This window comes from Poromitra crassiceps (genome assembly GCF_964638095.1).
Source record: "Poromitra crassiceps genome assembly, chromosome: 12".
NCBI classification, from domain to species: domain Eukaryota; kingdom Metazoa; phylum Chordata; class Actinopteri; order Beryciformes; family Melamphaidae; genus Poromitra; species Poromitra crassiceps.
Window position 1 is genome coordinate 12,925,823 of NC_139632.1, and position 13,322 is coordinate 12,939,144.

Here is a 13,322-nt window from a genome sequence, read left to right on the forward strand (position 1 = left end):
AGTGGATCTCTAACTTAATGTGGCCAGCCTGTTTTGTCAGTTATCACAGTTACACCAAATTTGGGCAAGGTTAGAGCCCCATTGACTTCCATTACAAAGTTAAATATTTAAAGTATAAAACGTGGGAGTACTGGCAGTGTGCACGAGAAATTTGGTCAGTCCAGCAGTTTGCAAGCTTAGCTGCGGACACACAAGCTGACCATCTAATAGACTGCTGGAGCCATGCCACAAAAAGTGTATTCTGGGACAGTGTGTAACAAAAAAAAAATCAATTTAGAAATAGCAGAGAAAAGGGCAATATCTACCTTGTGCATTTTGTCAGGTGACTCTTCATCTGATTAAAAGGGAAATTCTGGTCACACCCCAGGCATCGCGTGAGAGGCCCAGCTTGTTGGGAAGAGGTATGGGCAGGGGTCTACATTACGGGGGGAAACATTTCACATAATAAAGACTTTTAATTGGCACAACAGATACTATAGATATACAGCACATGATGGCATTGATTAAGTATTTATCAAGCTCAATTACAAAGAAATGTCAAATATTTGGTAACATATCAATAAAACCCTATATTATTAATTACAATTAAAGCATTTAGCAGACGCCCTCATTGACACTTACTTCCAATTCAATACTCCTCTGCAATGGACGTATGTATATCGTTGCCTGTCCAATACCCGTCTGTGGATTTCGCAGATGTTGCACTGTGTATCCCTCTTCTGGGCACGGGATTAAACACAGATCTCGACTGCGTGTAGTGCCGCCAATTCGAAGCAATTCAAACCCCCCTTTGTCTCTCAGTGGCGGAAAGGCAGCTTCTACTTCCATCCTGAAGTACTCCGGATCATTAGCAGCTCCTTAGAAACAAACCAACAAACAAAAACACAGACCAAACTCACAATATGTTAAACTTAACAATTCAATGTTTGTTTTAACGGACAAACAAGAAACACCTTTTAGAGCACTGTTTCTAAACCAATGGTCTGTGGCATAATTACAGGTGGTCCATGAGAAAATGTTTTACAAGTTTATTTTATTTTTGACCTGTGTTAAATGTATAAAAAATAATTAAGCGATATTTCACAAGTTCATTAAATTTAAGAAAACTGTTTAACCAACAGTCGTAGTGTGGGAAAAAGCTTGAAATTAAATAATTTGTGTTAAGGGCTTGATATACTTAGTTGTGCGCTGTGTCGCGCCAAAAAATAGCTGATATCCATGCGCACCGCATTGTGAGCTTGTAGATCTGCTATTGTTGGTGTGTGACACCAGCACACAACCAAGCATAACTAAATATTAATATAACATTTCTAATAAAATAGAAGTGACTGTGGTATGCCTTCTTATATACTATATTGTTGTGTGGTGGGGTGGTCCTTGAGTATTGTTTGAAATATGCTAGTGGCCCAGAGCCACAAAAAAAAAGGGGGAGGGGGGGGTTGGAGGGTTGAGAACCATTGTTTTAGTCTAGTATACCAAGTACAATCTTACCTTCAAAACATATCCTCTTCTCACCAAGTCCAGCAGCTGTCAGGTCTAACTTCTCAAATTTTGGTGGGACAGTGTCACACAAGTGATCACTCAGGCACAGGAAGGGATGGGTATATCTGGCTGGTCTCTTCACAGCTGGTGGTTGGAGGGAGGACAGACCAGGTTTATTAATACAGTTAACTAAATCTAAAGAAATAACGAAAAGTAGAGTTGAAAAAACATTTTAGTTAACTGAAATAAAAACAAAAATGACGCTGTACAAAACTAACTAAAACAAACTAATATCATAGAAAATGTTGTTCGTTTTAGTCTTTGTCAAGATTTCATACATAAGCTTAATATTTTGGGTCGATATGAAATCGTATCTTCCAATATTTTTAGCTGTCAGTTTTAAGCCCTGTTGTCAAAAACCTTGACCAAAAATAGTGAAAATAGCAGATCTTGTACAGTTTGTGGCAAAGGCTGTACTAAATTGGCTCATCTAAAAACACATGAGAACTCATACAGGGGAAAAGCCCTTTACTTGTACAGTACGTGGCAAAGGCTGGAGTCAAATGAGTCATTTAAAAATACACATGAGGACTCATACAGGGGAAAAGCCCTTTACAAAACTTAAATTCAAGACAAAAAGTCAAAATGAAATAAAAAATAAAAACTCTAATAACCTTGGGTCAGACGTGTTGTTGCAGACCGTTGAGTAACTGGAGTTGGACGCCGTGGCGTTGCTCCACGCCCACGCCTGTATGGGGCAAACAGTCTCGCCACCTCTGCTTCAGCATAAAAAAAAGCAAAATAAATAAAGCATTAGAAATTACACATTTGATTGTTTTCATTGGCTATGCTGTCACCTTTGGCTGGATTTAAGTGACGTGCGCCTGCTTGCAAGCCAGTCCGTTTACATTATATAGCTAGGTCGCCAGTAGCCCCATAACGTGACGCTGCTATTGTACTCTGCTACTGTACTCCGATAATATTCTCGTACAGCAGTCATAGTCACACAGCGTTCAAATCCTCAATAGGTGGAAAACGCTGTAAAAAAAGCTCTCCTACCTGTATCCGACCTCCGATTGCAGATCCGAAGATATGATAGTCCGCCTAGTGAAGCCAGTAATTTATCCGGCGCTGTTAAAATGATACTGCTTGCGTGAAACAACCGTTTAGAAGCAGTCTTTGTACAGCCTGCGCTGAATTTACCGCAGGGTGTGTTTGATCTCACCATCATGGTGCACCGCTTGCACGCAGCGAGCAAACAACACATGCAGTCACATGGAGACGGCTGTCAGTGATCAACGCAAATCCAGCTCACCTGGGAAGCAAAACATGTCATGAAATACTCAAATTCCCACGGTTCCTGTGGGCACTAGGAAGCTTCTCCTGTCCTCAATATGGCACAGGCTGTGCAAAGACTGCTTCTAAACGGTTGTTTCACGCAAGCAGTATCATTTTAACAGCGCCGGCTAAATTACTAGCTTCACTAGGCGGACTATCATATCTTCAGATCTTCAATCGGAGGTCGGGTAGGGGTAGGAGAGCTTTTTTAACAGCATTTTCCACCTATTGAGGATTCGAACGCTGTGTGACAATGACTGCTGTACGAGAATATTATCAGAGTACAGTAGCAGCGTCATGTTATGGGGCTAGGTCGCCAGTGTTGCCAACTCTTTTCCAAGCTAAGGCGCTATTGGCGCCTAAAGGCAAAATCCGTTCAATTCAACACATTTACATACACCCTGGTCAGAAAATGGACCCAGATTTGGCGCTAGGCGCATTTTGGAAATCGACAAATGTGCTAAGTTAGCAACACTGTAGCGTTAGTTAGCTATCCAGCCCACTAATGTTAGCTAGCCTAGGCCTGATTATAGCTAGCTACTTGTCGTGTCCGACTAGGCTAGGCTATTTAATGTTAGCTAGCTAGCAAAACAGACTGGCCGCCATTAGCTCTAGCTAGTACACTTACCTTGAGTTGGATTCATCATTGATAAGCGTGGAGAAGCATCAGCTTGAGCTTCACCAGCAATGACGGGCTGTCTGTCGGGTTGAGGAGTCGCAGGCATGGCTTCTAAAAGTTGTGCTGCCTCTCTGAGGAGCTCTGCCATTGATTTACCGCTCTCAGCCATCTTGTGTAGTGTGTGTTCTCGTTCAATTCTCTACCTCTGTCCACAATACTGCCGTGACATGAGGTTACTGCGAATTCCCTCTGCCGCCTCGATCATATCTGGCCAATCAGATGCAATCTTACTGCATCACGGCGAACCAATCACGACAAGCTTTCATGCCGGCGAATGGAAACAGACAAAGAACTTGGATTAATAAGAACCGAAAAACTATAGACTACTCCATTGCAACAGCAGTGGCCAGTAATATCCGCCATTTTGGACCGTAGGTGACTGCCGTAATGAGGCCAGTAAATCGTCCCGCAGGACAAATATCTAGCAAAATAACGTCTAACCATATTCTCTTTCCTGATGTTGTGCCAAAAAGTGATTAGCTGTAGGTTGTGTCGTGGTTCTGTGCTGCTTGCCCACGGTGTAACGGTCCAAAATGGCGGCCGCGCTGTTGTAAAAAAAAAGTACCGTATGTCAACTCTATCAATCCAAATTCTTTGAAACAGATCACACAGCATCGACGTAACTTTCAACTCCAGTAGGTGGCGGTAATGCACAAAAAGCTGTTTGCCGCCATAAAACAATAGAAGAAGACGTAACTTCCGCCTTTACGTTCGGGACAGCATGGCGTTAGCAGAACTCGTTTCAGCTCTCAATAATTTAGCAGACGATTTAGAGAATCATCAAGCATCAGCAACTGATGTTTGTGATAGGGTGAAAACCATCTCAGAGAGGGTGGAAGAACTTTCTGCCTTCACAGGTCTCGACACCTCAGGTGTTCTAATTAAATTGACACAGGTGTTACAGGCTCTCCCAGTGGCAAGGCGAGTAGGAAGACCTACCATTGAGATACCCGCCGAGGCTATAGAGTGGTACCTTTGTCATGGTTTCAAAATTCGAGAAATCGCGGCCCTGTATGGAGTCTGCAAAAATACCATTCTCAATAAAATGCAGCAAAATGGTCTAAGGTAAGAATTCTTCTACCACTCTGTAATGTGTGCTTTGCCTTGTCTAGTGTTGAAGTGATGTAGCCTAGTCCTGAGCTGTTTCTAGGTAGTCTCTTGCCCTGTTGGGACTCTTTCTGCTAGCTATGCTAATAGCTAACAGGAAAAGTCGCAACGGGGCAAGGTGTAGAGGCCATTTACACCTGGCGTTAACATGCGTTTTCTGTCATCAGATTGCAATCATATTGTGTTTTATCACTGGACATGCCAGGTGTAAACACCCCCAAAACGCATTGAAGAAGGATTGCAATCTGATCGGCCAAACCACCTCCGGAGGTGGTCAGGGATGCATTGTGTGTGTACACATTGAACACAAGTGTAAATGCAATGTGTCCTCTCAATCTGGATACAGCAACTTTATGCGGATTGAGAGGACAACCATTTCTGCAATCTGATTGCAATCAGATTGCAGAAAATGCATGTTAACGCCATGTGTAAATGGAATCAGGCTGAAGTGATAAAATACAATCTGATTGCAATCTGATGGCAGAAACCACATGTTAACGCCAGGTGTAAATGGCCTCGTAGTCTCGTACATGAAGCCCGATTTATACTTCGTGGTGCGATGGTATTTGGGCATTCTTATACCTCTGATAGAAACCTCTGTTGTCAGCAAGTTACATAGCCTATTTCAGCAAAACCCTATTGCAACAATGATTTACCTCACTTGTTATGTCTGGGGTCATCTTAACGTCTACTCGTGCTTTTGTGTGCCACCCCAGACGGATCCGCTCGCTATGCCGACCACCCGCAGTGCCGACGGCCCACAATGCCCACAGCCCAACACATTTATCACTCAACTCGTCAAGCGTCCCACGTTCGGTTTAGGGTTATGTGTGGGGTGGGAGAGGTTAGGTTTAGGGTTAATGTCTGGGGTGGTTTAGGCGTGGGGGTGGGAGAGGTTAGGGTCCCGGGGAGGTTAGGTTTAAGCGTGGGGGGTGGGAGAGGTTATAGGTTTAGGTGTGGGGGCTGGGAGAGGTTAGCTCCAGCCGGTCCACCGACACGCTGCACGGCGCCTCGCTCAGCTAGTTCTGCTTGTGGCATTGCGGCCTGTCGTCACTTAGCGGCACCCCCAGACAGTTTTAAGTTGGTCACCAGAACCAGTGATGTGTGTTTTCAATGAATCTAACATGGTTAACATGGAAGAATCTGGAGCACACGGGTCACTGGTGAGAAGGTTTCTTTAATAGGCTAAGTGCACCAACATTTCGACGCAACGCGTCGCCAGGATGAAGACGCGTTGCGTCGAAATGTTGGTGCACTTAGCCTATTAAAGAAACCTTCTCACTAGTGACCTGTGTGCTCCAGATTCTTCCTTTGTTGTGATATCCTCCTGTTCTGAGAAGCACCAACCTCCCTCTTTTGGGGAGCTGAAGCGCAAGAGATTTCCTTCTTCATGGTTAAAATGGAGTTTAAAGTTCAATGGGTTTATAGGAGGGGGGCGTGTCTGATGAAATAAATATCACATATCTAAATATTGAATCAAGCAACTTAAAACCTGCCAGGGGTGCACACAAAAGCCCAAGTATGTTGTTAAATTGACCCCAGAAGTGTTTTAACGTGAAATACCCCTTTAATATGGACCTTGTTTTCTCCTCTGTTAGTGTGTCAGCCATGTATTCAAATGTCACAGATGCGCAGCTGGATACTCTGGTGCTGGAGATCCACAGAGCGCACCCACAGTGTGGATACCGCATGATGAGAGCGTATCTTCGCACAAGAGGTCATCTCATGCAAAGTAGGTTACTTGTTAAAGCATCAGTCCTCCCATATAGAGACACTGCATGTAATAGGCCACGCCCATCACGGGGGAAGAGCGCCGTTCATTTCCACACACCAGCGTAATTTTCCTTGAATTAAACATAGCTAAAAGCTGTTGTGTGGTGGGCTGCGCAGAAAACAAATGTAAAAAATCGACAGTTAAAGTTTTTTTGTACTCCTGAGCAAAACAAGGAAGCCATTGAGAATTGGTGAGAAGAAAAATGTGGATCTAGCTGTCAAGAAGTAAGTTGGAGTGTTCATCTTCCGTATATACGATCTTTTGATGCAACACGCAACCATGCACGTGACATAGGAGAACGCCAGGATTGGACAGGAGTTTGTGTTTTCCCCCGTCTTGGGCGTGGTTTCTGAATGATGACGCGTTACGCAGTGTCTCTATGATTGTATCCCATTAAATATTCCACCATTTCAAGATAATTATTTAATCTAAATAATTAATAGATTAATCACAAGTGTTATTATTATTATCCATTCATAGCCTATCGCATATCCTGTCATACAATTCAATTACATCTCTTTCCCTTTACCATGTCAAGTTGCAAGAGTGCGCAAATCACTCCAAAGAGTGGACCCAGAGGGCACAGAATTTCGAGCTCTGGCCAACCGGACACTATATCGCCGGCAATATAATGTTGCAGCACCAAATTTCATGTGGCATATAGACGGAAATCACAAATTAATCCGGTAGGTAACCCCTAAACCCTTGTGTGGCCTTGCCTGCCCTGTAGGTGTGCGCACAATGTCTCCCTCTGTCTCTCTCCCGCTCCCTCTCTCTCCCTCAGTCTCTCTTGTGAGCCTCAGACTGATTACATCATCACTGATGATGTGTGTGTGTGTGTGCATGTCTGTCTCTTGTGTCTGTGTGTGTGTGTGTGTGTCTGCGCGCACGAGTGTGTGTATATGTGCATCACTGATGATGTCACAATGCCTCTGACATCACTGATGTCATCACTGATAAACTGATGTCACAATTTATGACATCATCACTGTGAATTTATGACATCACTGATGATGTCATCAGTGGGACAGAGACACAGAGCCCCAGCTCCCACTGATGTTGCGGACTTTGTGGTCCTGTTAGCTTATGTGGACTTTTTACTGCAGAATAACTGTTACTGTTCCAGTGAACTGCACCTTATGTACATTTGTGCATAGGAAGCTATTTTTGCTTTTGCTAACCTCATGTACAGTACATACCTGCTACTATGCTATGTATATATCTCTTGATTAGCTGACCTGTCTATCTCTACCCTCCTCTTTCCTTTTCACAAAAACTACAAAATGGTGGCGCTTGCAAGAAAAAAAGATTTTCACCCACTTCTTTAAACATGTAAACCTGTGATGTGACACAATGGATGTGACAATAAAGTTGATTCTGATTAAAATTTTAACCTGAATCTTTGGTCAGTTTACTCATGCTAACCTTTTTTTTGCCTCAAAATAAGCTGGCGATTCGTCATCCACGGTGGGATTGATGGTTTCAGCCGCCTTGTGGTGTTCCTGACGCCTGCCACCAACAACCGTGCTGAGACAGTACTTCATGCTTTCCTTGGTGCTGTCAGGCAATATGGTTTGCCATCTCGTGTGAGATCTGATAAGGGAGGTGAAAACATTGAGGTGGCCCACTTCATGGTCCAAACCCAGGGAGTAAACCGCAATTCCCATATAACTGGGAGGAGTGTGCACAACCAGAGGTAAATTAAATGATTCACTTAATTGTATACACATCAACCCAGTATAGGCCTACACATTACACATAAAAACATGGTGAAATATTTATACCATAACATTAAGTTTTTACAGTGTTCAAGAACTTGATACATGCAGGTATTTAAAAAATTTAAAGTGGGTTGGCACTGTGGAACTATACGAGGCATCAGCCGAGCAGCATTTTGGTAAACAAACTGCGTTTCCGTTTGTAAACTTCAATGGGACCCTATGGAGTGAGCCTTGAGTGCTCACTCTAGTCTAGCCCCAGCTGTGCGGTGTAGATTTTTAAAACTGCAACAGTTTGTTTGGCACAACTCATACTAGTTAACTGCTGCGGTTCCGAGTGTTTTGCGGTGATTTGTTGTTGTGACGTCACGCTGATTCCTCGTATAGTCATTTCTGTAATGTTATACTTGTAATGTTAATGTCCATGTGTAATGATCAAAGGTATGGTTACACATGGACATGCCTTATTTTTTTAACTTTTTCTCTTTAATGTTTGTTGATGTTGCACCATGGTCATGCCTTATTTTTGCATATTTGTCTTTAATGTTCTATCAATGTTACTACTGCTGCTATAGTATAAAATACAAGGTAACCTGCTATTGCTGCTATAGTATACTCGATTCCTAGGCTCACCGGCTGCGCGGCCTCGCCCATCCTTCAGCTCGCATTCGTAGCTCGGCTGCTGCGCGGCGGCTGTGTGGCCAATGAGACCAGCATCACTGATGATGTCAGATTTATGACATCACTGATGATGTCACAGTGGGATTTATGACATCACTGGTTTGATTTGATTTATTCTGATCCCCATTAGCCTATGCAAAGCATTAAGCTACTCTTCCTGGGGTCCACATAGAACATTAAACATACATTTACAAACAAGACAATCAAATAAGCAAAAATAATACAACACAAAATAAAATAGAGACCAACACAAAAGAGGCTACTGTTCTTACATAAGTTACATAAATTACCAGCCAGAAAGAAGCTATTGGTTTGCATTTAAGAAGTAGCATCTCAGTCTAATTTACATGAATGACCAACCTGACAAGAATACTGGGATTTATGACATCACAGTGGGAGAGACAGAGAAACGGATAGAGCCCTAGCTCCCATTTATATACTGACTGATACCCAAGGTTTCCGCACATAATGGTTATGCCCTATTTGCACATTTATATATATTTCTTTCCTCTCTCCCTTTATTGTGTTACGCTGATGTTGTTGTACAGTATTTTTTGAGAACATTACATTACATCATTTGGCAGATGCTTTTATCCAAAGCGACTTACATTAACACATTTTTGTCAGCAATAGAGCAATCAACTATGCAACACAGTCTATGACACCTACAACCTCTGAAGGAACAGTGGTACAAGTTTAGTTTAGTTTATTTTTTTAAGAAAGAGAAAGAAGTTACCGTAGATCAAGAAGGGCCCAGATGGAGCCTGAAAAGGTGTGTCTTTAGTCCCCACATACCCCACATTGCATTTAGCTGCTTTTACGTGTATGAGTAGTGACAAATAAACATTGATTTATTTTTATTCATTCTTAGAAGTTATTTTTCTTTTCTTCTTTTTTGTAGAATCGAGCGTCTCTGGCGAGATGTATACATACAAGTCTTGGACCTGTTCCACTCACTCTTCCATGCGATGGAAGCATCGGGGATGTTGGTGCCAGACAATGAAATCCATCTGTATGCTCTACACTGGGTGTTCCTGCCTTTGCTTCAGAGTCACCTTGGCAGGTTCCAAGAAGCCTGGAACTTCCACAGTCTGAGAACTGCAAATAACCAGTCACCCTACCAGCTGTGGCTACGGAATGGAGATTCTGCTGGAGATCCCCAGGCAGTAAGTAGGATCAAACTAAAGCTAGCCCCAGATGTAGTGGTTGCCTACATTATTTTGGATGTAAACAGGCTGATGATGCTAAAGTGTGTCATGGTGGCTACATGGCTCCAGTGTGTTTGTTAACAGGAAGCAACTACATGCATTCAGTTGTAGGGTAATATGCAATAATTAATTCTGACATTTTGTTAGGTTGATGCACTTTATGGTGCAACCATTGATGGTCCAGAGCTGGTGGACAGGGATGATGGAGTCCAAATCCCTGAAATCCAGTTACCCCATGACCTGACCCCAGAGGAGCTTGCAAGACTGCCCAGCCGAGATGTTCCCCTGAGCGAAGCACTTACTGTTTACAGTTCAACAGTAGAGGAGCTGGAAAACATGTTTTCGTAAAATGTAATAAACACTTGAAACCAAAATAATTCTTAATCCTTTTATTGCTTAAATATAAGTTCAGCAGTCATTTTGATGTAAATGTTCAGTTTAATTTAACCTGCTTGAGTGCAAGATATGAATGACAACTACAGGGGAAGTCCTAGAAATGCACTGGATGTACATGTGTGCTTTATGTTGGCAGAGAGGAGAAGACGGGAGGACAAAATACCATGTGCCATTTTTTATGTTTGGGTTAATCAGTGTGTGAGTGTGCCATAGTAACATTTCAGCACATTGTTTTCAATGTCATTCCTTCATTTACAAAGGGTTCCAATGTCAAAATGGGACAATGTGTAACAAAGGGGACTTGGTATGTGGATGAGAGGGAAAGTCACCCCCCCCCTGCAAAAAAACATATCTTGCACACATTGCTACTGTGCCATTGTTTGAGCTGCTCCATGTCAGTTGTTGCATGCAGCAGGGCTGAGACCATGGCGATGAAGACAAGTCATGCAGATACTGGGGACTGCTGGGCCATTTCTGCTTGGTGAAGTCCACACCTGAAGGAAAATGAACACATGTACCCACAATCCCAGTTAAACAGAGTACTGACATAATCATATCAGGATATAATGGTAACTGGTTATTGTGAAATTATTCTAGAGTAGACAAAGTGGCCATAGATGAGAGGTGATGGGAGGATTAAGAGGTTAGGGAAGTGACAGCTGACCTACAGTATCTGTGCAGCCTAGGTCCAGTCCATCTTCTCCCTGGCTGTGTGATTGAGGTCTGACAGCAACATCCTCCATGGCTGTGGTCACAATTGATGAAATGCTGACTCCATCATTGTGTCATTAAGCTGTAAACAAGAGGGAGAGAAATGTGTCAGTCATTTTGAACTGAAAAGTTACATGAATCAAGACAACCAACACAATTAAAATACAGGCAGAGCCAGGCAGGGTCTTTGTAGCTAAATAAGCTGCCACACACTTCTAGTGGCTATGTGATTATTGAGAATTATCGTTTCTATGAGCAACATAGCCTACTTTGTTATTGTGTTTTTAAGACTATGCTGCATATTCTGCCTTCAACGTTATGACAATGCATGTATTATTAGTTTTAATAAACCTTATTTAACCAGTCTTGTTGAGATGAATAGGCTATGTCTTTTTCAAGGGAGCCATGGAGGGAAATGTGTGCAACAGGGGCTTACAATAAAGTTTTTGTCAAGATAACGTGTTAGGTTTTGGTAGACTATGTCGATCTGTCTGTGTAAGAGAGGGATCTACTGGACACTGACAGCTAAATAGCTGTAACCACAGATTGTAACCCCTTCTCTCTAGTTTATCATAGGACTTGTTCAACGCTCATTAACGTTACTTATCATGGCCTAACGTTAGCCAGTTATCCAGTTAGCCAGTTATCAGCCAGTTAGGGAGACTAGCCTTCAGGTGTAACTAGCTAGTAACGTTCACTTACTAGCTTACTAGCACCCATGTCCTGCAGACCAAGATCGCTTTATGACACTTATATTCTTCTCTCCTGACTAGATCCTTGTTTGTGTTGTCTCGTTATAGCTTGGTTAATGCCGTTTACAATCTGGTTAAACAAGGCTAGTTTACCGGTAATGCTGGCTGTAGCTGGATGTCTCAGTAACGTTAAAAACTGCAACTTAACGTTACCTGTTAGTGTTCGTTGATGTCAGCTGACTCCCGCTGACGATCCCTCCAACATTGCATCTCTTATCTCATTCAAGTCTACATTCACTTCATTAATCGACGATAAAACTTTTATCAGCCACTAAAAACTTGTGATACAGGTAATTCGCTGGCATTTAAACATGGTGGAGTGGGTCAGGGTCTTGCAGACAGACCAAAGTAGCCGAGAGCAGAGGAGTACCCAATCAGCGAATAGGTCCGACCCTATGGTCCCGCCCCGTTTGGGTTGATTGACAGATGGCGCTGTATTGGTCCAATAATTAAATACACAATGAAATAAATAAAAACGCCAATGAAATAAATAAAAAACGCAATGAAATAAATAAAAGCTCAATTAAATAAATAAAAACCCTAATGAAATAAATAAACACACAATTAAATAAATAAAAACCCTAATGAAATAAATAAATACACAATTAAATAAATAAATACATTTATTTATTTCATTTTGTTTTTAAATTTCATTGCGTTTATTATTTATTTCATTGTGTTTTTTATTTATTTAATTATGTATTTATGATTTAATTTTTGGACCAATGTACTTGAGAAGTCATCATGAAATAGATAAAAGTGGTCATGAAAAGTCATCAATAAATAAATAAAAGAGGCAATGAAAAGTCACAATGAAATCAAAAACACAATGAAATAAATAAATGTATATATTTATTTAATTGGGTTTTTATTTATTTCATTGTGTTTTTGATTTATTTCATTGCCTGTTTTATTTATATCATGGAGTTATTTATTTATATCATTGTGGTATTTCATATATCATTGTGGTATTTCATATATAATTGTTGGGCCGATACGCTTCCATAGATTTCTATCTGTACGAGTATGATGCTCACCTGAGACTCACCTGTATGTTGGACGTGTAACCGAGTCTGTGTAGAGGCGTTAACGTGAATCCTTCTCCCCAAAAGCAGGTTCTACCGAGATTTGAACTCGGATCGCTGGATTCAAAGTCCAGAGTGCTAACCATTACACCATAGAACCACATGTGTGTCGGCAGCAGGAGCGCACAGTCTTATCAGAGTCTATTAGACTGATTAGTGAGTGGTGGTTATTATAGTAATCATGTAGTGTGTACCTACCAATAAGAGTGTAACCGGGAATAAAACTAGCAGACGATTCAAAGGCAACTATTAATCTTATCCATCTTGATGTGGCTGCAATACTTTGCCTGAACAGACGGTGGCAGTATAATGCAGTGATCCAGGTTGTTGCATACTAGGTTACATTGCTCCAGAGTAGAACCTACACCTACACAGTAGTAGACACTGCAAT

At 41.9% G+C, this 13,322-nt stretch overlaps 1 protein-coding gene and 2 long non-coding RNA genes across 4 annotated transcripts; 1 reads left to right on the forward strand and 2 right to left on the reverse strand.

Annotated features, from left to right (window-relative positions):
• Positions 1-689: 689 nt before the first annotated feature.
• LOC310785886 lies at positions 690-2,264 on the reverse strand. The gene is made up of 3 exons (XR_014553199.1): positions 2,157-2,264; positions 1,492-1,626; positions 690-857 (listed from the first exon to the last, which is right to left on the reverse strand). It is a non-coding gene; the product is annotated as an uncharacterized lncRNA (long non-coding RNA).
• A 1,955-nt stretch (positions 2,265-4,219) lies between these two features.
• On the forward strand, positions 4,220-10,351 carry LOC310786296 (uncharacterized protein). The gene is made up of 6 exons (XM_083647466.1): positions 4,220-4,564; positions 6,205-6,338; positions 6,919-7,066; positions 7,828-8,076; positions 9,681-9,945; positions 10,135-10,351. Exons 1-6 carry the CDS (start codon positions 4,221-4,223, stop codon positions 10,333-10,335), a joined length of 1,341 nt encoding a protein of 446 aa, XP_083503592.1. The 5' UTR covers position 4,220; the 3' UTR covers positions 10,336-10,351.
• Positions 10,352-10,379: 28 nt separating this feature from the next.
• Positions 10,380-12,175, reverse strand: LOC310786298. 2 transcript variants are annotated; one of them, XR_014553205.1, is made up of 3 exons: positions 12,000-12,175; positions 11,052-11,176; positions 10,380-10,877 (listed from the first exon to the last, which is right to left on the reverse strand). It is a non-coding gene; the product is annotated as an uncharacterized lncRNA (long non-coding RNA). The 2 variants fall into 2 exon arrangements; XR_014553206.1 differs by having other exon boundaries at positions 11,048-11,176.
• Positions 12,176-13,322: the final 1,147 nt, after the last annotated feature.

Bases quoted from the DNA above. Each gene is read 5' to 3' on its own strand.
- LOC310786296 (XM_083647466.1), top strand. From the start codon at position 4,221: ATGGCGTTAGCAGAACTCGTTTCAGCTCTCAATAATTTAGCAGACGAT. The intron at 4,565-6,204 runs GTAAGAATTCTT...CTCCTCTGTTAG, and splicing joins ATGCAGCAAAATGGTCTAAG to TGTGTCAGCCATGTATTCAA. The intron at 9,946-10,134 runs GTAAGTAGGATC...ACATTTTGTTAG, and splicing joins CTGCTGGAGATCCCCAGGCA to GTTGATGCACTTTATGGTGC.